The sequence below is a fragment of the Copadichromis virginalis genome, linkage group LG12 (genome assembly GCF_057382275.1).
Source record: "Copadichromis virginalis isolate Kocher_CV1m ecotype Utaka linkage group LG12, C_Virginalis_male_GT1.1, whole genome shotgun sequence".
Lineage (NCBI taxonomy): Eukaryota > Metazoa > Chordata > Actinopteri > Cichliformes > Cichlidae > Copadichromis > Copadichromis virginalis.
Window position 1 is genome coordinate 2,344,180 of NC_140629.1, and position 25,779 is coordinate 2,369,958.

Consider the following 25,779-nt stretch of genomic DNA (forward strand, 5'->3'; position numbering starts at 1 on the left):
TAGCCATTGGTACAAAAAAGCCCAATTAATCAAGTTAATTGGGTAAAAAGTCCCCACAATCACCTCCACACTTCTGCCTTTTCTTCTTTCTAGCTGCGTGCACCCTGTTCCTGTGTCTTCAGCCATCAGCAGCACAGTTTCCATCTGACTGATCTGTTAGGAAATCTCACCTCATGTCTGATTTGGCAAAGATTTTATACTGGATACATACAAATGTTGTGTGTATCCAGTTTTGTAGGGTTACATGACTTTGCCACAGTCGTGTAAACCTGGGCCTGGCATTAGGAGTATGGTTTGTGGCACCGCCATAGCTGGAATATATACTTTCAAGGGTAAATCAACCTTTCCATTTCTCAAGGCTCATTCATGATTTTTAACATTGTATAGATTTTACAGTAGTTACCTGCTGGGAGCAGGTTGTGATGTTACTAATATTAGGCATTACAGTGAATAACAGCTTAAGAAGTTAGTTGTCAGTTTAATTAGAAATGGCGATAGTGTAGAGCAGCGGTCTCCAACCTTTTTTGCGCCACAGACCGGTTTATGCCCGACAATATTTTCAAGGACCGGCCTTTAAGGTGTTGCGGATAAATACAACAAAATAAAACTAGTACCGGTACCGAAAAAAAGAAGATTTATTCATAACACACGTGAAAAGACCCAGGAAAACCGAGTAAACGATAAAAACGATAACAAAATAACGCTGACAACCGATAAAACCCCTGAAAACCAGACATTTCACACCTGAGCCTCAACTCTCGCGGCCCGGCACCAAACGACTCACCGACCAGTACCGGTCCGAGGCCCGGGGGTTGGGGACCGCTGGTGTAGAAGCTTCAAGGTGGAGGGGCATTAAGTCCTATGATAAGGTGGGTAATGAGGACCACGTGAGACAAAATAATATGCAGTATCTCAGCCAGGGTTGCCTTCATGGTCACTACAACAACATTAGGCTGGGTTGGGACCAGTGAAGGGAGAATTAAGCGTAAACTACGCTTTCTCCTCATCAGTTTGAACAAATCAGACAGACGCACATTCTCATATAAAACTTTGTATTCTGCTAAGCAGGGTACTCGCTTGACTGCAGCTGTTTTACAGCATGTGGTTTTCTGAACAAACGGGATCCACGTACATGATGCTTTATAATCAGTCAAGGCCTTGTAAATAAATGTATCAACAGAAGAAGTGTTTTGGCTGCTGCTTCCTCGAGGTGGATAAACAAACACGCTAACACAAACCAGCGCTCAGTACAATTAAAAGGAACTATTCAGATGATGAAATAAGAACAAACTGGTTATCAATTAAAAACACTCTAATTCCACACAGGGACAAGTATTCACATTTCTAATAATCATTCTCAATCGCTCTCATATACTTACCTTGTACAACAGTTACTGGAACTGCCACTACCATGGATGCCACTGCTGATAGTGGTGTTGGGGACAGAACTGGGGTTAGCAGGCGCACTGGACTCGATTATTCCCCAACCGCTGATACATTTGGGCTCATCCACCACTGTGCATGCGTGAGGTAGACGGGCAACATCCCTCACGTTCATCAGCAAGTTGTACCCTGTTTTTAGGATATGAACCGCCTCATCGTGGGAGATGGTCACAAAGCTCTGACCGTTGACTTCCAATATCTGATCACCCACCTGCAACAGAGAACTTTGGTTATGCACTACATGCTTATCTATGTCTCATAACACCTTCTGTACATAGTTCCTACACGCCTGCATCTGGGAAGTATTCACAGCGCTTCACCTGTTCCACATTTTGTCATTTTACAACCCAAAATAAATGTAATTCATTTTTCACCTCAAATTTTCTACACACAACATAATGTGTGTAACATTTTTGCCATAATTACAAAGTGAAGAAATTTGCCTGAAATTCTTGCAAATTTCTTCAAAAAACAAAAGGCATGTAGAGAAGCATTCACAGACGTCCATAAATGGAACAAAGCTGGGACCCTCAGGAGTCTTCATAGAGGTGGCCATCTGCCCACCTGTCAGTAAAAGGTTTGGCAAAAGGCATCTGAAACAAAGTTCTCTGTTCTTCATCATCATCACCTTCATTTATAAAGCACTTCAAAACAACCACAGCTGACACAAAGTGCTGTACATAGGAACTATATAATAAAAGTACATAAGATATAAATAATGTTGGCCCTGCGACAGACTGGCGACCTGTCCAGGATGTACCCCGCCCCTCGCCCTATGACAGCTGGGATAGGCTCCAGACCCTGAAAAGGATAAGCGGAAGCGAATAGATGGATGGAAGATATAAATAAAAGCAAAAGAAAAGAAAAAGTAAAATAATTAATTAAATAACTAATTTCATTACAAGAGAAACTAAGTCTCACTGAGGTTAAAAGCCAACAAATAAAAATGGGTTTTAAGACGCGATTTAAAAGTGGAGAGGGCTCTCTAACGTGCACGCGCAAATTATTCCATCATTTAGGACCCACGATAGTATAGGCCTAGTGGGTACTTTGCTAGTACAAACTAACACAATGAATATATTTTATAGAATAGAATAAACAAGGGGAAATTTGTGTGTAACAGCAGCAAAAACAAAACACAACACATGTATGTACCACCATGTGGACATCGCTGTGTGATTCTGACTATTTTTTCAATTCAATTCAGTTTTATTTACACAGCACCAAATCACAACAACAGTCGCCTCAAGGCGCTTTATATTGTAAGGTCGACCCTACAATAATACATACAGAGAAAACCCAACAATCATATGACCCCCTCTGAGGGGAAGAAGACAGGATCAAAGACATGCTGTGGAAGAGAGCCACAGTGTGTCTCTGATTAATAATAAGAAATGATTCAGCGCAGAGAGGACTCTATCTATGGGCGAATTTCGATCCCCGGGCTCTCTGTCCTGATTCCTTGGGCAAGACACTTCACCCTACCGCCTACTGGTGTTGGTCAGAGGGGCCGATAGCGCGATATGGCAGCCTGGCTTCTGCCAGTCTGCCCCAGGGCAGCTGTGGCTACAACTGTAGCTGCCTCCACCAGTGTGTGAATGTGAGAGTGAATGAATAGTGGCATTGTAAAGCGCTTTGGGTGCCTTGAAAAGCGCTATATAAATCCAATCCATTATTATTATTATTAACACATAGTGAGTGAAGAAGAAACACCCAGTGCATCATGGGAATCCCCCAGCAGCCTACACCTATTGCAGCATAACTAAGGGAGGATTCAGGGTCACCTGGTCCAGCCCTAACTATATGCTTTAGCAAAAAGGAAAGTTTGAAGCCTGATCTTAGGAACAACAAGTCAGCCTGGAGTGTGAGAGTGAAGTGCTCTAATGGGGTGATATGGTGCTATAAGGTCAGCAAGATCCTGATAATAATGAATTACAGTCTATTATAGAAGTAATGGCAGATTTTTTTTACTCATGTCAAGCAAAAATATCTTGTATTAAGTGAAAAAATCTGCCAATGGAACAAGTGAAAATTCTCCAGATCCAAGATGCACCGTCTAAAAACAAGCTCATATATGTCAGTGAAATGTTACTATGTAGCTGACTCTGTCTTATTTTAAGTGTGGTGAGATATGTTTGACTAGAAATTAGAGAAATATACTTGGTAAGATTTTGAGTTTTTGCAGTGAGGCAGAAGAAAGAACAAACAACAAGAACAAATACAGGCCTGCGGCCTACTACTGCCACCCTCACTGCTGATGAGGCCCACAAGCCCACACTAAGGCAACAACAACCCCAAACTGCAGCACGGAGCGTCACACCACAGGACCTCCCCTCCCTGGACAGCAGTGCAAGGACAAAGAGACAGACAACCCACACCACACAGTTCTCCCCTAACCTACATAACATATGAGGGCTGAGCAGGTGCAGACTGAGAGAGAGCAGCACCCACACACTCCCACAGCCTCACAGGATGGAACAGTAAAATGATCCCGAGCCTGTATAACTGGGAACATACTTCACTGCATGACAGAGTTAGAAAAGCCACATCAGCTTCCCTGCAGCTGAGTGTTGGACATCCTGAACCAACACTCATGTCAGTTACATCCCACTTGGTGTCGTGTCCTGTGGACTGTTTTGAGTCCAGTGAGAGACACATTTCTGGGAACTTAGCAGAGCTGCTGCTCAAAATGGCAGAGTGGGCTGAGGAAAACAGTGCAGTGGTACTGACAATGCAGCTAACACGATACCTTAAGCAACAAACATCCTGCGTTACTTGTACATCCTTCATCTTTTTGTAAGAGACGTTCTGACGGTGATGAAGCCCACTGTGGGAGCACAGCAGTCACAGGGGAACGACACATGGGCATGCCTCAGTCACTCAAACAGGAGTGTATTACAAGCAGGAACTCAACGTTTCATATTCTCAAACATGGATCCACTCATCTCTGCGCTGGCTGTTATGAATGCACTGATGATCTTTGGGAGACACTGCAGCCATGCACTGTTTGGAGCCATTTGAACACAGCAGTGCAGACAGGTGTACAAATGTTTTATTATTGTTATTATTGCATCATTGCTATGAAAGGCAGAGCAGACATGAGTGGAAATAAGTTTTAAGAGAATATAACAACAACCACCATGCTTGACCCAAGAAAGGGGAAAAAACGCGACCTTTAATGAAAACAGAGCAGCTGATGAAAGTTTTCTGAGAATAACTGCAGCAACAGTAAAATACAGCCAGCCAACTCCACTGCCAGGAGGAGAGGAGGCAACAGAGGAGCAAGAGGAGTCACAAGCTTCTAATATTTGGAGGTTCAACTGGAGACACTAAGAGAAGGAATCCCTCAGCTGATGCAACGCGTGAGGAGCTTCTATTCCACTGACCCGCTGAGCCCAAGGCTACAATCCATCCACGTCTTACACTGACATGAAGACTGTGCGTGGTATCAGTCCCCTCTGTTTTATCTCCTTTAAAACAGAGAAGAACCACGATTAACCCCTCAAAGCTGAGGCGCACGGCTTTTCTTAATGCCAATCGTCACTAAAAGCTAAATCTGTTACCTGCTGTTTTATTTGTTTTACAGATTTAAATGCATATTTTGTAATGTGATTCTGTTTTACTGTAAATAGTTAAAAGCGTATAAATATTAAAGATACAATCAGAGACTGAATCTTTTGTCACTTTGAGATGGGTCTTTGTTTTGTACTATTTCTTTTTCCCAGCACTCTGTTCCATGTTTAGTGTCATAACTCATAGAAATAATAACGTTCGTTATAATATGTGGTTTGTACATTAGTCGTTTATTTTATACAAACATTTACTTAAATCCATCCATCTTCATCCGCTTTGTCCGGGGCCGGGTCGCGGGGGCAGCAGCCTAAGCAAAGAGGCCCAGACCTCCCTCTCCCCAGCCACCTCCTCCAGCTTATCCGGGGGAATACCAAGGCGTTCCCAGGCCAGCCGAGAGATATAATCTCTCCAGCGTGTCCTGGGTCTGCCCCGGGGCCTCCTCCCGGTGGGACATGCCTGGAACACCTCACCCAGGAGGCGCCCAGGGGGCATCCTTGTCAGATGCCCGAACCACCTCAGCTGGCTCCTTTCGATGTGGAGCAGCAGCTGCTCTACTCTGAGCCCCTCCCGGATGGCCGAACTTCTCACCCTATCTCTAAGGGAGAGGCCAGCCACCCTTCGGAGGAAGCTCATTTCTGCCGCTTGTATCCGCGATCTCGTTCTTTCGGTCACTACCCACAGCTCGTGGCCATAGATGAGGGTAGGGACGTAGATCGACCAGTAAATTGAGAGCTTCGCTTTTACACTCAGCTCCCTCTTCACCACGACGGACCGGTGCAGCGTCCGCATTACTGCAGCTGCAGCCCCAATCCGTCTGTCGATCTCCGGCTCCCTTCTCCCATCACTCGCGAACAAGACCCCGAGATACTTGAACTCCTCCACTTGGGGCAGGAACTCATCCCCGACCCGGAGTGGGCACTCCACCCTTTTCCGGCTGAGAACCATGGCCTCAGATTTGGAGGTGCTGATCCTCATTCCCGCTGCTTCACACTCGGCCGCAAACCGTTCCAGTGCGAGCTGGAGGCCCTCACCCGATGAAGCCAACAGAACCACATCATCCGCAAAAATCAGAGATGAGATTCTGAGGCCACCAAAGCGAAAGCCCTCCGCCACTTGGCTGCGCCTAGAAATCCTGTTCATAAAAATTATGAACAGAACCGGAGACAAAGGGCAGCCCTGGCGGAGCCCATCACCCACCGGGAACGAGTCCGACTTATTGCCGGCAATGCGAACCAAGCTCTTGCAACGGTTGTATAGGGATCGAATGGCTTAAATCCTTTGTAATAAATTGATCTGAAGAGCTGCTTGGGAGCCAACAGAGCCGACTCACTGAGCCATAAGAAGCAGCTCTCTTAAAAGAGCCAGAATTCAAATCACTAATAGTTTCCATCACTGTTGAATGAGCTGGCAAAACGTTACAGAGAAGCACTGTGTGACTGTCCAACAGTTGCTAATGGTTTGAATTTACACCTAATATTCACTGAGTGATGTTAGGCACCCACAGTGACATATACACTGTGTCTGTACTGGAAGCGAAACAAAACAAATACCAACAACAGCTTTGCAACATGTACTTCTGTCCATATACTGCCAGTTATTCTGTGTATCCACAAACACAATCAGACCTCCTGCAGGACAAAGGGTGAAGATGAAGTCACGGCATTAGATGCTGAGTTTGAGCAAAGAGACTAGAAAACTTTATGTTTCATTATTCTGATGCAAATTTGAAATTATAAAAACTGTTCATTTATTTAACAATACAAATACTTACATTTTGAATTGTCTTTTAATATTTCTTTTCCAGGGTTAGAAAAGTGACTCTAACTGAATGAATTTAACCCTTGTGTGGTGTTTTTGTTACTCAGCCGGTGTTCATGGGTCTGGTGGACCCGCTAGAGTTTTGGCTTTCCAATTAACACTATCAAACAATTTTATGTTAAATTACTCAACAGATGTTTACTTCATCCCAATTACAAGCCATGAGAACAGAAAACATGGTTAATTTTTCCCTTCACCTTTGTTCGATCACATTTATGAATTAATGTGCTTCTCATTTTTTTAATAAAATGTTAGAAAAAATAAAATAAAATCAGTTATAATCAAGTGTAAATATCTTTATACCATATTTTGCAGGTTTTGATGGTATATACTGCCTAAAGGGGCAGCGGCCTCCACTTGGCATGGGTCTCACAGACCACCATACAAAGGTTAAGTAGATTTCTATCACTTTCTAATGCATATGTAAAATAACGAACAGGCGACACAATCGGTCACACATGTAAATACACATATACACACATATAAATGAGCCAGGTCCTTTCATATGGAGCTGTGATGACGACTCTGCTAGTCTGAAAACCACAAGTTTAAACAGTATCTGAGGCTACGCTGCCTCTGGTGGCCACTAGCTGTATATGCCATGTGATCCAGTTCACTAGCCAAGCCTCCATCTTATTAACTGCAAAAACAATTTCTGACAGGGACGAAGGATGGATGCACAAAGAGGAGGAAGGAAAGGTTATCGATTGATTGATTGATTGATTGATTGATTGATTGATTGATTGATTGATTGATTGATTGATTGATCATACTTTATTCATCCTGAGGGAAATTGGGTTAAGGCTGCCAGCTGTGCCAGCGCCATAATCCAGCCTCTTGGTCCAGCTGCTGATCCCACTATAACTGCAGGATCACGCAGTCGGCTGCTGCGTGACCAGCACAGCAGACACACACAGATCCACACACACTAGCAGCTTATTACACAATCAATGAATCACTGCAGAGTATCAATGAATGAGCCTTATCTCGACAGTGAGGACGGAGCTTCTTCATACCTTTATCAACATCTTCTCTGTTGTTGTGGCTTTAACACTTTTTTTCATAGTGTGTAAAGTATGCCAGTCCCAAAAATAGCTCTTTATCTCTCTGTTAAAGTAGTGCAGCAATATCTCCCACCATGCTTCTTTGAAAAGTTTTAAATTTGGCTTTTTCTCTTGTTTTTAGCTGTCCCAATTATTTCAACACGTAATCTAGAATGCTGCTTTATTTTTATCTCCAAGTCAGACGTGGTGTGACAACATCAAGAAAGCCATGTTGTTCACAGGCAGGAAGCAGTTTCTGTTCTCCTCCCCTCAGGCAGGTTGAAAAGGCCTGAGTCAGAAGACTGACCTGAAAGCACACAGCGACCTGGAACATATATATAAAAATAAAATTCCCATCTCGCCCCTGCGGGCGGTTTATCCTTCAAGCTCGGGTCCTCTACCAGAGGACCCGAGCTTGAGGGTCCTGCGCAGTATCTTAGCTGTTCCCAGGACTGCGCTCTTCTGGACAGAGATCTCCGATGTTGTTCCCGGGATCTGCTGGAGCCACTCGCCTAGCTTGGGAGTCACCGCACCTAGTGCTCCGATTACCACGGGGACCACCGTTACCTTCACCCTCCACATCCTCTCGAGCTCTTCTCTGAGCCCTTGGTATTTCTCCAGCTTCTCGTGTTCCTTCTTCCTGATATTGCTGTCATTCGGAACCGCTACATCGATCACTACGGCCGTCTTCTTCTGTTTGTCTACCACCACTATGTCCGGTTGGTTAGCCACCACCATTTTGTCCGTCTGTATCTGGAAGTCCCACAGGATCTTAGCTCGGTCATTCTCCACCACCCTTGGGGGCATCTCCCATTTTGCCAGTCTGGTCCTGCAGTCTCGGCTGACTGCTTGGTCTGCCAGTAGCTGGTGTTTTGCGCCTCTGGTATTCTTGGCTCCCCCTTGCCGTAGCATTTGTGTTGTACCTCGTCAATCTCTAGCTGTGAGAGCAGTCCCTTCTTTCGAATGTTGGAACACTGAGCTACTAGTTGTTTCGCCGTCATTGTGGATGTTGGGTATCGAAGAATCCATAGGTCCCTCATCCTATTCATGTAGCCCCTTCCGCCGGGGTTACTTGCGTAGTAGCATTCCAACAATGCCCTGTTTTCGTCTCTTGCCCACCGATGCCTTCTTGTTCCAGTAGCCCACTTCTCGTCAGGGTGCCCTGGTTCCTCAACACCTGACGCGGACCTTGTTGATCCGGGCGACGTCCGAGCTGGCATGCCTTCATGCTTATCTGTCTCGCTTGCTTAGCATAGGGGGTCTAGCCTTAGGACCCTTACTGGATACAGACGCCCCAGGCAGGAATCGAACGCCTGGGGCGTGTATATATATATGTGTGTGTGTGTGTGTGTGTGTATGATATTTAGTGTATAATTTCTAAGGAGTAGAAGGTGGAGTAGAAAGAGTAGGTAAGGAAAGGGGCAGACGGCTTGCTGCTTTAACTACCAACAAATTACGGCACATTTCTGTAGCTCACATATTTGAAGATAAAGGACCTGAATCTCAGGAGCGGGACCACGCCTCCAAACATGCTCCTTTCGGTTCTCATCTATACATGTTCCCCCAGTTCTACAAGCTCCTCAAATGAGGACGCGGGCCCAGCAGTGAATGAACAGTTACCACTAACATAACATTCAGAGATGATACTGATCCCACTGCTTACAGAGGGAGTTTACAGACACCATCTTACTGCATCACATTCACTAAACTCTTTCACAGATGTTTGTAAAGCAGACTGAAAGGCTCGGCGCTTGATTTTTATATACCTGCAGTAGTGGGAGTGCAGTGTGGGTTTGTATTGTGTTGTGGTGTAATACAGCAATGCTCTGAAGGACAGATGAGACAGGCTACCTTTAGTCCACCAATGTCTGCAGCAGATCCAGGGTCCACTCCAGTAATGTATATGCCCAGTCCATACTCAGCACCACCCCTGATCATTAGACCCAGAGATCGACCTCCTTCCATGTTCAGGTTCACCTTTAGGAAAGACAGGGTATTCAGATCAATCTGTGTTGTTAGTAAACAAAGACTTACAGAAGAAAAGTTTGGAGGCAGAATAGTCAGAATAATAAACAGAGTTTAAAGAAACGTTCTTTCCTTGGAATCAACACATGAACAGCTGTGGTCAGCCTTTATGAGCCGTGGCCATCAAAGCTGAATGGAGGACTCAAAGGCAGACAAAACCCAAACAGTAATCGCAGAGTTAAGATCTTTATTTGGCTAAAAGTAAGGATTTGTTCACTGGACTGATGGGAACCAGGCATGTTGTATAGAGTGCTTTGAGTACTCCGGGAGAGTAGAAAAGCGCTATAAAAGAATCAGTCCAATTATCATTTACCATGGATTCTGTTTCTGATTGGTAAGAGTTATTCACACCAGTGGCCTGCGAGAGGTCATCCTGCAGGGCGATCCTCATGCTGTTGTTCCTTGCACAAGGATGGTTTAGGTTCAGTAGGGTTCAGGTATCACCTCATACTAGGAGTAGGGACACTGACCCTAACCAAGCACGAAAAAAAGAGTCAGAAAAGAGAAAGGTGGGTAAAGTGTCAGTGGCTGCAACCTGCTAAACTATTTCAGGTTTTGAGGTTGTATCACTGTTGCCTCTGTAGTGCACCTGTTGTTAATTTCATTAACTCCAAAGCAGCTGAAACTGGTGAACAGTTCCCTCTGCTACTGATCTGACTGGGTCACTATCCTGGAAGTTTAATTCACTTCATGCTTTACTTTGATTAAAAAGTGTTCTTTTGTTTTAGCAAAAATATATATAGCACCAATTCACAGCAGTCACCTCCAAGCACGTAATGTTGTACAGACTCTGCAATATTAGAAACAACAACTTTCCCACCCATCATTTCAATACAAGCTAAAACTATATTAAATAATTCAGATGACATTATCTTTCCTCCATTTTGCCCCCTGCTGGTGAGATACCTGATTTACTGGCAGTGGATAGTTTGAGTGCTTAGGTAGAAAAGCTTTATTTAAATGCCAGTCCATTCATCTTTCACACTTGTTACAATGTTTAAACCAGTAATCATTCAATCAAAACATCATTTATAGATTTCATATATGTGCAACATGATGCAGCAATGGGTCTCTATTTGAATTCCACAGGCCACACATACACACACACACACACACACACACACACACACACACACACACACACACACACACACACACACACACACACACACACACACACACACACTAGCCTACCCGCTGTATGCCCTCAGCCAATCACAGGTAGGTAAGTGAGATAGTTGTGACAACATTTGGAGCCTTGCAGTCCATTAATGATTCATTCAGGAATTGAAATGCTGCACTGTGAGAGAATCTCTGATTTAACTAAGTAGCAACTGTGAACACATTAACGTTAACGACACAATAACCAAATTAACTTGTAATACATTACAACCCATCCATTAGAAAATGCTGTTGTTGTTGTTGTTTTTTAACTAGTTGATCTCATTTCAGTCAGTTAACCAAAGTGGATTTAAACATTATTTCTGGAAAGACACTGATCTGAATATCCTTCCATCAGAGAAGCAGAAGCTCTGAAACTCAGTGACCTGAGGTGGACAAACAGCCCTTGGTCTGCATACTCATCTGTGTCTACTCTAATAGCAAACTATTCACTGAGTGAACTGTCTTGTCTATGTATTAGATTTTGTTTTCATTCGGTGTTCAGATTACAATGGTTGGGCATATAGTAAGTGATCAGTTTATTCTGCAAACCAATATAATTTTAGAGACCATAAAGACCACCCAATTCAACAGTCTGCCACTAAGGAAGGGAGACCATTCAAGCTGACACAAGATAAAAAGTGGGGTTATAGTAGAGATGGACCAATCTGATATACAGTATCGGTATCAAACATAAAAAAGTGGTATGGTGCCATCTCTAGTATAAAGGCTGAACAGGTCAAATTGAACATCAAAACTTGTGACAAAAAGCTCACAGCCACACTGCACTGCTGTGCTTCCTGCTACTACTAATACTGCTGCTGGAGGGCAAAAGATTACTCCTTAAAGACGCCAATACTGGACAGTCTGTAGTACTACAGGACAAAAAGAGTTGCTTTTTTCTTTTTTGCACCCGTGTTGATCCAAAACTATTTGAGTCATCTATCCATGGAGGAAAAATGAAGATGGGAAGAGAAACTTTTGAGATTTGTGACTGATATTTTGCCCCAGCAACTTTATTTAAGAATATCAACGTGTTGATTTGAATTACTTACATAGTAATTGTGAAGGTAGGGCTGTGCGATATGACCAAAATCTCATATCCCGATATAAATCACAACAATGTAACATTTCCTGTAAATTCTGTGAATCTCGGGCAGCTCGACTTGCCTGAAGTGTTTCCAGCTCTGCATCCTTCACCCGGAGTCGAGCGTTTTAACAGATGCATGAAACTATACATTTTTAGACATAAGCCGTATTTATTACACAGCGTGCTGCGGGGAAAAGCCTGTTCTAACGTTTGAGTCTAAGGTTTATTTTTTAGCACCTGGCGGCTCTTTTTTACTCTTATTTACTTCTCATCCGTAAATAATCTTTCACGTGATTCAGTTTATTTTGAAAAGTCTTGATGCACGTGCAATCATCCAGGAAAGTAAATCTCCAAAAGTTGATTCTGTTCTTCTGGACGTAGCGTTTTGTGGGAGAAACGTTTCGTCACTCATCCAAGTGACTATTTTGAAAAGTCTCAACAGGATCTTGAGCTTTATTGTGAAAGGTTTATGTGGAACATAAACAAGCGGACACACGATGGTGTTACCGTCGTTGTTGCTAACGACAACGCATAAAAACAGGCGCTTGTCTGTCCGTAGTGTGGTTATATTAAATATAAGAGAAAGAGAGAACTTTAATAAATGAATATAACCACTACAGTGACATCAGAACCATGAACAAATATTGCCGTAAACAGTTTATTTTGCGACACCACGAAACAAACGATAGCGTAAAATGAAACGATAGATGTTTTTATATCGTCATCCGATATATATCGTTATATCGAACAGCCCTATGTGAAGGTGATTTCTATTCATCCTCACTGATTTAAACCAAAGAAAACTGAATGACAGATACTCTCTGAAAGGTTTGAATTCTACTGATGCCTCTTACATCACCGAGAGTCCATTTCCAGTGTTTGTCCAATGCAGTGCAGCTTTTTCATCACACTGGTATGAGTTGGTGTTTGGGCGGTGATTCGCTTCTGTGGCAGGTGCACTCTTGCACTTCGTGAGGACACTGCGTGCACTCACTCATGAGGACGGAGCAAAATGATCACAAACAGCTCTTCTACTGTCTTTCACCATGATGGTGTTAAAAGCTCCATCCAGCATTTTATTTTTCTGTGGTCTCTGCATTTCTTGTATTCACGAATAATTCCCATTGTGGAGAATGTAATAGTCCAGGATCCTTCCAGACTCCAACCGAAGGCCTTTTCTAGGGTCTTCATCAAAAGGAAACAGACCATAATCTGAAACCTGTCCATTTTGAGCTGGTCTCTGATGATCAGTAGGACTGTAGACAGCCTGCTGTCAAAGCAACTTTCTTGACAAATTTTCTTGCCAGGCGATATGGACCTCCACCTTATCCATCCATCCACCTCCAGTTATCCTTTTCAGGGTGGCACTGGGGGCACTGGAGCCTATCCCAGCTGACTTAGAGCTAGACCTTATAGCTGAGAAAAATCCAGCCTTGGATATCTACTGTAATAAATGTAATATTGCAGGATAAATACAGTTGGTGACAGTACAGGTTGTTCTTACACATATTACCAGGATGAGTAACTTGACTGTGAAAACACTCACCTGATGAGTTTACTTTGTGCTCTCAATACATCTTTAGATTTGTTTTGAATTCAGACACGAGATCGTCTTTCACTCTCTGCTGCAGGCTGGATGCTTTAAAATAGCAACATTTGAACTTTGTGACTCTGTGGCTCCAATGTAAGACTTTGAATATCATGTAATCCAAGGTTAGTCCAAGTATGTACATCTTTACTCATAGTATGAAGTGAACAACATAAAGTAATTTATTTCTCCTTTCATTTATTACGTTTTCTTATATTTATACTGATTGAGGAACTTTTGGATAATTTGTCTATACGTAGTTGATTTTCAATGCTGCCATCACCCACATGTTGCCTGCATGTGTGTAGACCTGAAGACACTGCATGACGGCAGAGACCAGAGTTCTGAAAGATTCAGTTTAAAGACTTTCAAACATGAATGTCTGTTTTCCCCGAGAAAGCATCTTCAACAATGGTGTTCTCTATAAGCGAGAGCTTTGACAAACATTTAACATCTTTCAGTAATTTCACTGGTTTTCTTTCCAGACTTTGCACATAATTACACTCATATAAAAGTGACATCCTCTCAAATTTGGTCTACTATGGGAACAGCAAATGACAATGTAGAGTTACAATGCAAAGTAACAGGATTGATTTTTTGGTGAGTCATTTTGAGCAAACCTTTTCTTTGCCAGCAGTCACTGGATGAAAGACCTGTGCTGGGTGATTTTATTTTAGGATGAGTCTGTCTTTCAAAATGTCGGCAGCAAAGGTCATGAGGACCTTAGAGGAATATACTGCAGCCCCAAGCTGCTGCTGTCAGACGCAGGAGGAGGACCACTGCAAAAACCTGGTAATAAATCCTTGATGATAAATAGTTCTGGATCTGACAGCTGCTTTAAAAGAACTCTCGCAACATCTTTGTTTCCAGTGACAACAGTCTCAAGTGTTTGTATACTTCAATCTGCTGGTCCTCCATATTTCACCACCAATACACAATTCCACTTTGTTCTTACCGTTCGCTCTTCCATCCTGTGCCCGTGCCTTTGACTGTCTTCCTGGCTATCAGGTGGCGGGGAGACACTCCGGCCCTGCGGGTCCACCCAGCTGTACAGATTATTGGTGATGTAGCCGCCAGGAGTCGGTCCCATGGAGCACACAGACATGTTCAGCGTCTTGCATCCTTTTAGCACCTGTATTCCAAGGACAGTGACGTTGCAGATTCCATTAACGTGCAACAGCAGACTTTATACCCTCACATGTGTGTTATTTCATGTTATTTTGACGCTCAATAAACAGCGACCCTGAATGTAATATTTTATTACAGAGAAGTTTGGCCTCTGATTAATCAGGGCTCCGTATGCTCTTATTTCACCCGTCCAATTCCACTAGTCACCGGAAAAATACATTTTAAGGAATTTGACATCTCTGAAAACATTTGGAGTCAAGTAAGACGAAAGAAAATTGATAACTGACTAATCAGCTATTTGATTTGTATGTAAACAATGCCATACTGTTAGCTTTTTGTTGTTTGTTTGTTTTACTGTAGATTACACAAAAAGTGGCAGATAGAGGACAAATGAGACCTTGAAGCATCAGTTGAAGAAGTTCAGACTGTTCAAGATGAGCTTTTGTTTGGTGACATTAAAACACACCGACAACTGACAGGAGCTGAGACCAGAGACGGAGAAAAATGGATCCAAAAAATGGATTTAAATGTTCATTTTTATAAGACCTACAAGAAGTTCAAACTCCATGGGCAAGAACACAGTTTGTATAACTGAACAACACATTTGCAAACAGGGCAAGCTTCTCATACACAGTGTGCAGGTGAAAGACACAATAACATGATGCTGTTTGAATATTTCAACAGCGCTTGGTCTGATGGAGGTTAAACTATGTATATGTTTGAACAGGAAACGGGACAAGACCAAATATGGAAGCAAAAACATTAAAGAACAAAACATGCATGTACATGAAGGACAAATAATGGCTTTTATGGCCAGTTTTCCTTGTTTTAACACTCTGTTTATCTTCACTACAATGAAATCTTTTGTATTTTCTGAGTCATGTATTTTCAGTGGCTGAGCACCAACAACACAAATACAGACAAAAGTTTGCATTATTACTATTTTATTCAATATATTTTTGCTACTTTTTGCTACTGTGGACCCTACACAACTAAAAACTGTATACATGGGACTACATGTCTACATGAACTTAATGTTACCAATGAACTCTCTTAACAGGAAGAACCAGGCAGCCATCTGCTCTGACTGATGGAGGTGAGGAGACGTAGACAGCGGAGATTCATAATAGAGATTTACAATAGCTAATGATTCCATTCAAAGTGATATATAAACATGAAGGGGTGAGTGAAGGAGAAACACTGGGAAGCAACTGTTGTTGTGATTTGGAAACATAAACATTACAAAACAAACCATCATAAACAATATAACTTTATATAAAACTGAGCTGAATTCAAAGTCCCCTGCAGCTCCAAACTACTGTGCACTTTTTATGTTTCTTCTGCCTTTTCGTTGCATCCTCCTGCAACGCACTGATCACTTTCAGTCATCGGGAACTAACAGGCATCGTCCTTTGCCTGAACCTAGACTTTACTTCAGATTGGACCGACCGGGCGCTCCATTTGTTATTTCAGCAAGTGATGCAAACAGTGCAGGGAGAGGAAACAAGAGCAAGGATGAAGAGCTGTCTATCCAATCCAGCGGCGAAACCAAACCAGGCCATGTCCATTCAGCGCAGGCGATTTTATCTACCTCATGAGCTAACACTAACCATAGTTACCATTGTTTACATTCGTCCGAATGCTAACGTTAGCACCCAACCACTTCCAACTTATTATAAGTGAACAGCAGAGAGGGACCTGTTGGGCGTCCATGTTGTTGCTGGGAACTTTAATAAGCCATGTTTGAAATCTGTACTCCCCAAATTCCACCAGCATGTTTAAGTGTCCTACCAGTGGGGACAGGACACTGGACTGTGTGTACAGTAGCATCAGTGCAACATCCCTCTGCCACTGTGGACAATCTTACAACCTCTCTCCACTCCTCATCCCTGCCTCCACCCCCTCAAGAAACAAACCCCTACAAGCAAATTAAAACATGACCAGATGATGCTCCAGCTACAGGACTGGTTTGAGCTGACAGGTCCATCTTTGAACATCTTGACCTGGAGACTTTCACTCAGTCTGTGCTCTTCTACGTTAAGTGCTGTGTAGAGAATGTGACAGTGACTAAAACCATCCAGGTTTTTCTTAAACGAAAACCTTGGATGACGAGTAAAGTCCTGGTTCTGATCAGAACACATAACTCAGCCTTCAGGCTGAGGGACAGTTCTCTCTACAGCCAACCTGAGGAGGGCTTCCTCAGAGACAACAACCCCCACCAGGTGTGGAGAGGCATCCAAGCCCCCCAACCCCCGACAGCAGCCTAAAACTCACAGAGGAGTGCAACACCTTCTTTGCTCAGTTTGAGGCTGATACAGACTGGTATAGACATCCTCAACTACAGACCTGTAGCCCTCACGTCTGTAGCCAGGAATTGTTTTGAGCAGATAGTGTCTCAGCATATCAGAGGCTGTCTAAACCCCTCCCACGACCCTCATCAGTTTGCTTACAGAGCAAACGGGGATGCCACGACCATCATCCTTCAGTGAGAGCTGACCTATCTGGAGAACAGGAAGATCTACATGAGGATGCTCTTCGTGGACTACAGCTCAGCTTCCAACACCATAGTACCACCAAACTGGACCATCTTCACCTGTCACCTGCTCCTGAATCAGCTTCTTAACAAACCAACATGTAAATTTTTTGTCTCAGAAACTTTTCTTACCACACCTTTTCTCTTCATTCAAGTTTCCACTAATGTGTTTTGATACAGGACTCTGTGAACAGCCAGCCTATTCAGCAGCGACCATCTGTGGGTGATGGAGGGTGCTGATGTTTGTCACCTGCACAGCTATCAAGTTAGCACACTTCCCCGTGATTGCAGATGTGTTTACTGAACTAGGCGAGAGATATGTGGTATTTATACTGTTGATTTGCTCTGACTGGGCTATATAAAAGCTTTCCTTTTTGAAATAAGTTACAGAGAATTATTTTTCTTTTTTTCCTTGTGCATTAGTATGTTCACACTAACAGAAATGACTGAATAACACAACACAGGTTAAACTGTTATACTAACGGGGCAGACCATAGCAAAAAAAGGTAATAACAGTGGGGGGAACCATAGCCCTGCCCCCCATGACACAAAGCTGACGTGTACCGTAAACCTACGCATACAGGTCAGGATTTAAGGTTTGACTCTCATCATCCACTGGAGCACAAACTGGGCGTCATCAGGACGCTACAACACAGAGCGAACACCAAGAAGAAGAAGAAGTCACTTCGATAAGTGATGAAACTCCAGACGTCCAGATGAACAGAATCTATCACATATGAATACACTTAATGTTTCATTCAGCTCATGCAGTTTATCTTCAGATTTGTCCTCACTTCATTCTTACATGAACATCCATGTCCACATAATTTGGTTTTAATCCAGTTGCACAGAAATGCTTTCTTCGACCCTTTCTCTTCAGAACTCCGTGTCTGCTGATCAGAATATAATCAATGCAATTTATTTTATTAAATCATAACTTTAAAGTCAGACATTCTTTTAGATTAGTGGCTTCTTGGTGTTTGCACATGCTGCACTCTGTTTTTGTCACGGCGAGTGAGGTGAGCCGTGTGGAGGAAATGAAGGAGGATCCAAGTGCAGGCAGTCGTGAAGGTGTAAAGGTGGTTTATTGAACATGAAAGTAAATACAAACGGAAAATGGAGCTGGAACTAAACTATACTGGGAAACAACTAAACTACAAAGCACAAACCTGAATGAGAACGAGCAGAGGAGAATGACGATGGACAGCAGGGAGAGCACACGGATGTGACATGGTAGATACACAGATGACGCAGGGTGGAATACACAGACGGACCAGCAACAACAATGACTGAAGACATGACTTAAATACACAGAGAACCACAGGGGAATTACACACAGGTGGTGGACACAGCTGGGAATAATCAACAAGACGAGACAAAGGTAAAACTGAACACACTCACATGAGACGCAGACCTTCACAATAAAACAGGAAACAAAACACACTTTACTAAGACACAGACTAGACAGACAGACTTGAAATGACATATGAAACTAAACCCACATCTTAAACCCAGATAAACAGAACATGGAACTCTAATAATAGACATAAACATTACCATAACACGACAAGAGAACAAGAACACAATCCCTGATGCAAACTTAAATCAAAACACAATAAACTCAAAATACTGGGTCCAACGGACCCAGAACCGTGACAGTTTTAGCACTCTGTACCACTTTTAACAACAAGGTTGGATGTTAAGATCTTTTAGTCTCTTTCAGGTGCGATAACAGGTAAGCCATGGGTGCTTCAGTCTGTCTGTTATATGGTGTTTCATGGCTTGCAATGTTCTGCTAGTCCTAAAAATGCTACTACCTTCAATCAACTGTTCATGGAGCTGTTCTCTTGCTTGTAGACTGACAGTATACGCCTACTTCTTCGACAGTTTTTCAACTTGACTAGATGAGTAATTAAGTATTCTTAAAGCAAAAAAAGAATATGTTTTCAGAAACTTTAGTTTCTGACACAAAAAGTAATTAACCAGGGAGGCAAAAGGAACAACTTTGTTTTCCCTTATGTGATAACTTTATAAGATAAACTCGAGAATTTTCTCCAAGTGTCACAGTGAAGTTCAGAACCAGCAAAGCCCTCAGATGAAACCCGTTCCTCTCCAGGACAAAGCACAACCTAAACCATATAGTGTATGCTGTGCAACACAGTGGACCCTTAAAAAGATCAAACGCTAAGACCTTTTACCCTCTCTATAAACTTTCATAGACATGCAGGAGACCAGGTCAACAGGGCAGTACATCAATGCCCAAAGGAGAAAGGACACTATTTCAAGCATGCTAATATTCCCATTAGGATCCAGTGGAAAACAGCCAGTGGAAACTGTGCCACCACTGGCTGAAGACAAAGGAAGAGGAAGGTTTGTTAAGTGGGAAAGGACATTTAAAGTCCCTGATGATAGGAACTATGACTATGATAAAGGGAAAGGGTTGGCTTACATGATGGAGAGAAGAAAACTAAATATACTGTGTAAAACCAGATAAACGGGAGGTAAGGCCAGGAGCACTGGAGGCAGATTCAAGCTGTTCTACCATGGTGTTGGTAGAAGAAAGAGGATATAAACAGGATTGTGACGAGAGTGTCCAAAAGGCTCATGAGTTTGAAGCTGGAAATTGAAGGGATAATATTAAATGTTGACAGTAAATATGCCCTTCAGGTTGGATTTGTACCACAGGGACCACCGTTGCCTTCAAATTCCACATCTTCTCTAGGTATTCTCTAAGCCCCTGCAGTTTCTTCTAATGTTCATTTTTCCTTATGTTGCTATCACCTAACTGTCGCTACGGCCTTCGTCCTCTGCTTGTCCACCAACACTACATCCTGTTGTTTAACCATTAGCAGGTTTTCTGTCTGTATCTGGAAGTCCCTCAGGATTTTGGCTCGGTCATTCTCAAACACCCGAGAGGTTAGTCCGTGGGCCATATTTGGCAGAGATGTTCCTGTACTATGCTAGTCACTTAGTTCCATGTAACTCCCTGCTAGCATCTTGCACCTTGTTTTTATGTGCTGGATTGTCTCAGGGGCATACCTGCACAACCTGAACTTGGAGTCTTGCCTGGTGTAGTAGCCTCTATTAATCTTGTGCTTAAAGCTTGTTCCTGTGATTACTCTCTGCTGTCATAACTTAGTCTGTATCTCAGTGTCAGTAGTTTCCCGTTTTATTTTGGTATCTGTTCTTCCCTGTATCTTATGTCTCTATTGCCTCAGCCTTCCCTTGCTTTTTGTCACATTCTCCTGTGTGGTTGTGTCCTCCCTCCCAGTATGTTTTCCTTGTTGAGTTCTTTTTAAAAGTGAAAAATGTATTTTTCATGAGTGATCTGGGCAAGAGGGAAGAAGATAACTGTTCTATGCAAATATCTGAAATGGACGAAAATTACTGGATTGACTATAATGCAGAACAGAAAAGTAGGTGCAATAACGGGTTATAAAAATATTTGCAAAACAGGTAATTTTTTTATAAGCGAACCCCTTCATAACTTCATTTTCTTCATAACCTTTATATAAGCTAAGCCCTTCGTCTGTTTGAGTACAGGCACAGGAAACATAAGCAAAGACATTAGAGATAATAAAAAAAACCCAAAGAAATATCTGAAATTATTTTTGGCACACATTAACTTTTTGGCAAAGGTGAGTGTGTTATCGCTGGCTGTGCTGTGCAGCTGAACTGGGCAGATGGTTCAAAACGCATCTAAACATTAAATAAAAAGTGAAGGCCTGAAAAGCAGTGCGGAGGAAGTAAAGGGCTTTAAAATGTGTTTCTTCTGTTTTTGTAGCCAGCTGTGAAACTAGTTTTATCATTACAAACTTAACCTCTTCAAAAAATGGTGTCTTTGCCATTGCTGCACATGTTACAGGTCCGGGTCAAAATGAAACCTTCTGGCAGTGCTAGTGTTAAATGTGTTATCCTGTTACTGTTTATATTAGTCTGCTTGAAGCATCTCACATCTCCTTGTAATGAGTGAAGCAGTGGTAAAGATTGGAATCAGTCACCTCACTTCCAGTTTTTCATTGTGACATATTAGGCCTCAAACGTTATCAGTCACATGATCACAATTTGATACAAGCCGCTAAAAAAGCGCGAAACAGGCTTCGGAGCCTCAATGTCCCATCGATAATAAAACCTCTTTTTACTTTACTCCTCTTGTTACTCCTCGAGTCCTGCTTTCTGGGTCCAACTCTCCCAGCAACACAGCCAGCCCTGACAATTAGACTTCTCCACAGACAATAAAATAACTGACCCAGTTAAGCTACAGAGATTGATAGTGGTCTGCAACTAGAGCTTCACTAACAAATGGCAGACAGAAAATGCTGGATAACAAAGTATGTCACCGCGGGCGAGTCACTTTTCTTTGTTCAGCCTTGCATCATAGCAGTGCTGAGGCAGAAGTGGCTGTTCTATTCTGAGCTCAGTGTTTCTGCAAGCTCAGAGCCATCCAGAGCAGGAAAGAATCAAAGATGGGTGCTGTAACAAGCAGAGACAAGTGGCACTCAAGTGCAATTTGAGCTATATATGCTTCCCCACAATGCTTCAACTGTGAGGGAGTGGGTGGAAGAGGAGCTCTTAGCAGCCCTTGCATGGGGCTGGATGGGTAGGTGGTTAAAGAGAGAAAAAGAAGGGAAATGTTTCTATGATAAAATGGATTTATTTTTATGCTGGAGGCGAGGTGATTCACAGGACAAAATGACAGTGCCGAGGTCAGCACTGGTCACTCAGATTATAAGGGCCACAGTGAGGGCCCTTAATTGTGACTGAATCACTACTTCTGCCTCTAAGCATTGCTCATGCTTAAGTGTCGGTTTGTTTTCTACTCTTTCTGCAGAATAAGAAATCTGAAACGGTCCAAGAAAAGTCCAAATCATTTAAATCCTTTTTTCATCAGGTTTCATGGTTGATGGTTTTTTCATGCTAGCCTGGAGAAAACAAAACACAACAAATAAACAACTTGATTCATGCAGGATTTAATTATTTTTAAATAAATCTATACCAGTATTATTTCATTCATAATTATATCGATTCGCTGGCTCAGCTCAAGTTGTTACTTGCATGTTAAATTTAAAGCTTAATCTAATGAACATTAGTAAAACATGTGTAGTGTGTTTGTGTGTACCAACAGCAATACACACACATGTGTAAATCTTTCTCAATAGTCTAAATTTGTAGTCGGCTGCTTTGATTTGGTTTTCTCTTCTGCTACGTGGCACTATCTGTTTGTGTGTCTGTGTGTGTGTAGATGTGTCGACTGTCATCTCTAATCTGCCATGCCAGCTGTTTTCCTGCACTTCATCTATCATAGTTGCTGCATCTGAATTCTCTTTCTCTTGCTGCCTCAGTCTCTCTGAAGCCCACAGACATGTATGTGTACCTGAACTGCAGATTCAATTCAATTCAATTCAATTTTATTTATATAGCGCCAAATCACAACAAAAGTTGCCTCAAGGCGCTTCATAGATACAGAGAAAAACCCAACAATCATATGACCCCCTATGAGCAGCACTTTGGCAACAGTGGGAAGGAAAAACTCCCTTTTAACAGGAAGAAACCTCCAGCAGAACCAGGCTCAGGGAGGGGCGGGGCCATCTGCTGTGATTGGTTGGGGTGAGAGAAGGAAGACAGGATAAAGACATGCTGTGGAAGAGAGACAGAGATTAATAACAGATATGATTCAATGCAGAGAGGTCTGTTAATACATAGTGAGTGAGAAAGGTGACTGGAAAGGAAAAACTCAATGCATCATGGGAATCCCCCGGCAGCCTACGTCTATTGCAGCATAACTAAGGGAGGATTCAGGGTCACCTGGTCCAGCCCTAACTATATGCTTTAGCAAAAAGGAAAGTTTGAAGCCTAATCTTGAAAGTAGAGATAGTGTCTGTCTCCCGAATCCAAACTGGAAGCTGGTTCCACAGAAGAGGGGCCTGAAAACTGAAGGCTCTGCCTCCCATTCTACTTTTAAATACTCTAGGAACAACAAGTAGGCCTGCAGAGCGAGAGCGAAGTGCTCTAATAGGGTGATATGGTACTACAAGGTCATTAAGATAAGATGGGGCCTGATTATTTAAGACCTTGTATGTGAGGAGCAGGATTTTGAATCCTGAATATTCAACATTCGGACACCACGGCGCCAGCTGCAGGCCCAAGGCTGGAGCCCACCAAAACAACTCCCTGATAACGACTGTGTGATGACTATTCTTCCCGTCCCATGAAGGCCACCTGGGTTGGCTGGCAGACTGTTTACTTAGGCTGGCAGGGCGAAGGACACTGTCTCCGCTGAACTCTGGACACACACACACACTTACACTGATATGTACTCACTCATCCCCCCTCCCTTTCCAACGCCTTCGATGCTTGTGCCCTACCGGGGAAGATAGCAGTCAACTGGACCAGCGCAGATGCTGCAGGACCGGATGCGCTGTCTACGCCGGCTCTCTCTCACCTTTACCCGCCCCTGTTGCTTGTCTCGTGTTTCTATGGTGTATTGATAGTCATGTGCTTTTGTGCTGAGGTGTTTTTTCTTTTATCAAACTGTTCTCCCACCAGGAGCTCAGTCTGAGTGGAGTTTTTTTTCTCCTCCTCTTACCTCATGTAGTGTATTTTCGTTGTTTTTTCCTATCAGCCTACCTTTCTGACATGTCTCCCCAATGTGATGTTTGTGTAAAGTTGGTCAGAAGGTTCCTTTGTGAGTGCGCATGCGCCATTAGCGTGCTGCCTGCTGTAACCCCTAATTTCCCTCGGGATGAATAAAGTATTCTGATTTCTGATTTCTGATTTAACAGGAAGCCAAAACAGGAGAAATATGCTCTCTCTTTCTAGTCCCTGTCAGGACTCTTGCTGCAGCATTTTGGATCAGCTGAAGGCTTTTCAGGGAGTTTTTAGGACTTCCTGATAATAATGAATTACAGTCGTCCAGCCTGGAAGTAATAAATGCATGAACTAGTTTTTCAGCGTCACTCTGAGACAGGATATTTCTAACTTTAGAGATGTTGCACAAATGGAAGAAAGCAGTCTTACATATTTGTTTAATATGTGCATTGAAGGACATGTCCTGGTCAAACATGACTCCAGGGTTCCTCACAGCGTTACTGGAGGCCAAGGTAATGCCATCCAGAGTAAGAATCTGCTTAGATACCATATTTCTAAGATTTTCAGGGCCGAGTACAATAACCTCAGTTTGATCTGAATTAAGAAGCAGAAAGTTAGCGGCCATCCAGGTCTTTATGTCTTTAAGACATTCCTGCAGTTTAACTCATTGGTGTGTGTTATCTGGCTTCATGGACAGATAGAGCTGGGTGTCATCTGCATAGCAGTGTAAATGTATGCTATGTCTTCTAATGATGCTGCCTAAGGGAAGCATGTATAATGTAAACAGAATTGGTCCTAGCACTGAACCCTGTGGAACTCCATAATTAACCTCAGTGTGTGAAGAGGACTCTCCATTTACATGCACAAACTGGAGTCTATTAGATAGATATGATACAAACCACTGCAGCACAGTACCTGTAATACCTACAGCATGTTCTAATCGCTCTAATAGGATATTATGGTCTCGAACGCTGCACTGAGGTCTAGCAGGACAAGCACAGAGATGAGTCCACTGTCAGAGGCCATAAGAAGATCATTTGTAACCTTCACTAAAGCTGTTTCTGTGCTGTGATGAGCTCTGAAACCTGACTGAAACTCTTCAAATAAACCTCTGCAGATGATCTGTTAGCTGTTTGACAACTACTCTTTCAAGGATGTTTGATATAAAGGAAGGTTGGAGATTGGCCTATAATTAGCTAAGACTGCTGGGTCTAGAGATGCTTTTTGAGTAAAGGTTTAACTACAGCCAGCTTGAAGGCCTGTGGTACATAGCTGATCATTAGAGATAGGTTGATCATATTTAAGATCGAAGAATTAATTAATGGCAGGACTTCTTTGAGCATGACATTCCCAAACAAATATTTCTTTGGTACGTTTTCTATAACAAATAATATATAAACTAATAAATATGCATTCACACCTAGTCTGCTGTGAGAGTGCCGGCTTGCTGCTGCAGCTCCTGCAGTTTCTTGTGTTTTTCTACATAGTTTCTTATAGTTGTAGATAATGTTTTTAAAATGTTAGTTTTTAAAAACTATGGACCTTAGTCAATTTTTCTGTGCTTTTATGGTGCTCACAGGCTTTTTTCATGGGGGTGGGGGGACCAACAGCTGATGAAAACTGCTGGTGGTGTGTTTTTAAAAGTGATTTCAAGTGTTGGGGCCAGCCTAATATGGAGGGCAGTTTATTCCATAATTTGGGGGCCAAAACAGCAAAAGCTCGGTCCCCCCGGTGTTTCAGTCTCAACATGGGGACAGCAAGGAGTGACTGGTCAGTTGATGTGAGAGAC

The 25,779-nt window shown here is 42.8% G+C and overlaps 1 protein-coding gene across 2 annotated transcripts in view; it reads right to left on the minus strand.

Moving 5' to 3' along the window:
* LOC146696241 (whirlin-like) overlaps positions 1 to 25,779 on the minus strand; it is a 63,279-nt gene that overhangs the window by 22,080 nt on the left and 15,420 nt on the right. For both annotated transcript variants that reach the window (XM_085474339.1, XM_085474338.1), the window contains exons 2-4: positions 14,697 to 14,873; positions 9,729 to 9,854; positions 1,380 to 1,654 (exon numbers count right to left, since the gene is read on the minus strand). In XM_085474339.1, coding sequence (XP_085330465.1) covers positions 1,380 to 1,654; positions 9,729 to 9,854; positions 14,697 to 14,873 — 578 coding nt within the window. The remainder of the gene's footprint in view (positions 1 to 1,379; positions 1,655 to 9,728; positions 9,855 to 14,696; positions 14,874 to 25,779) is intronic.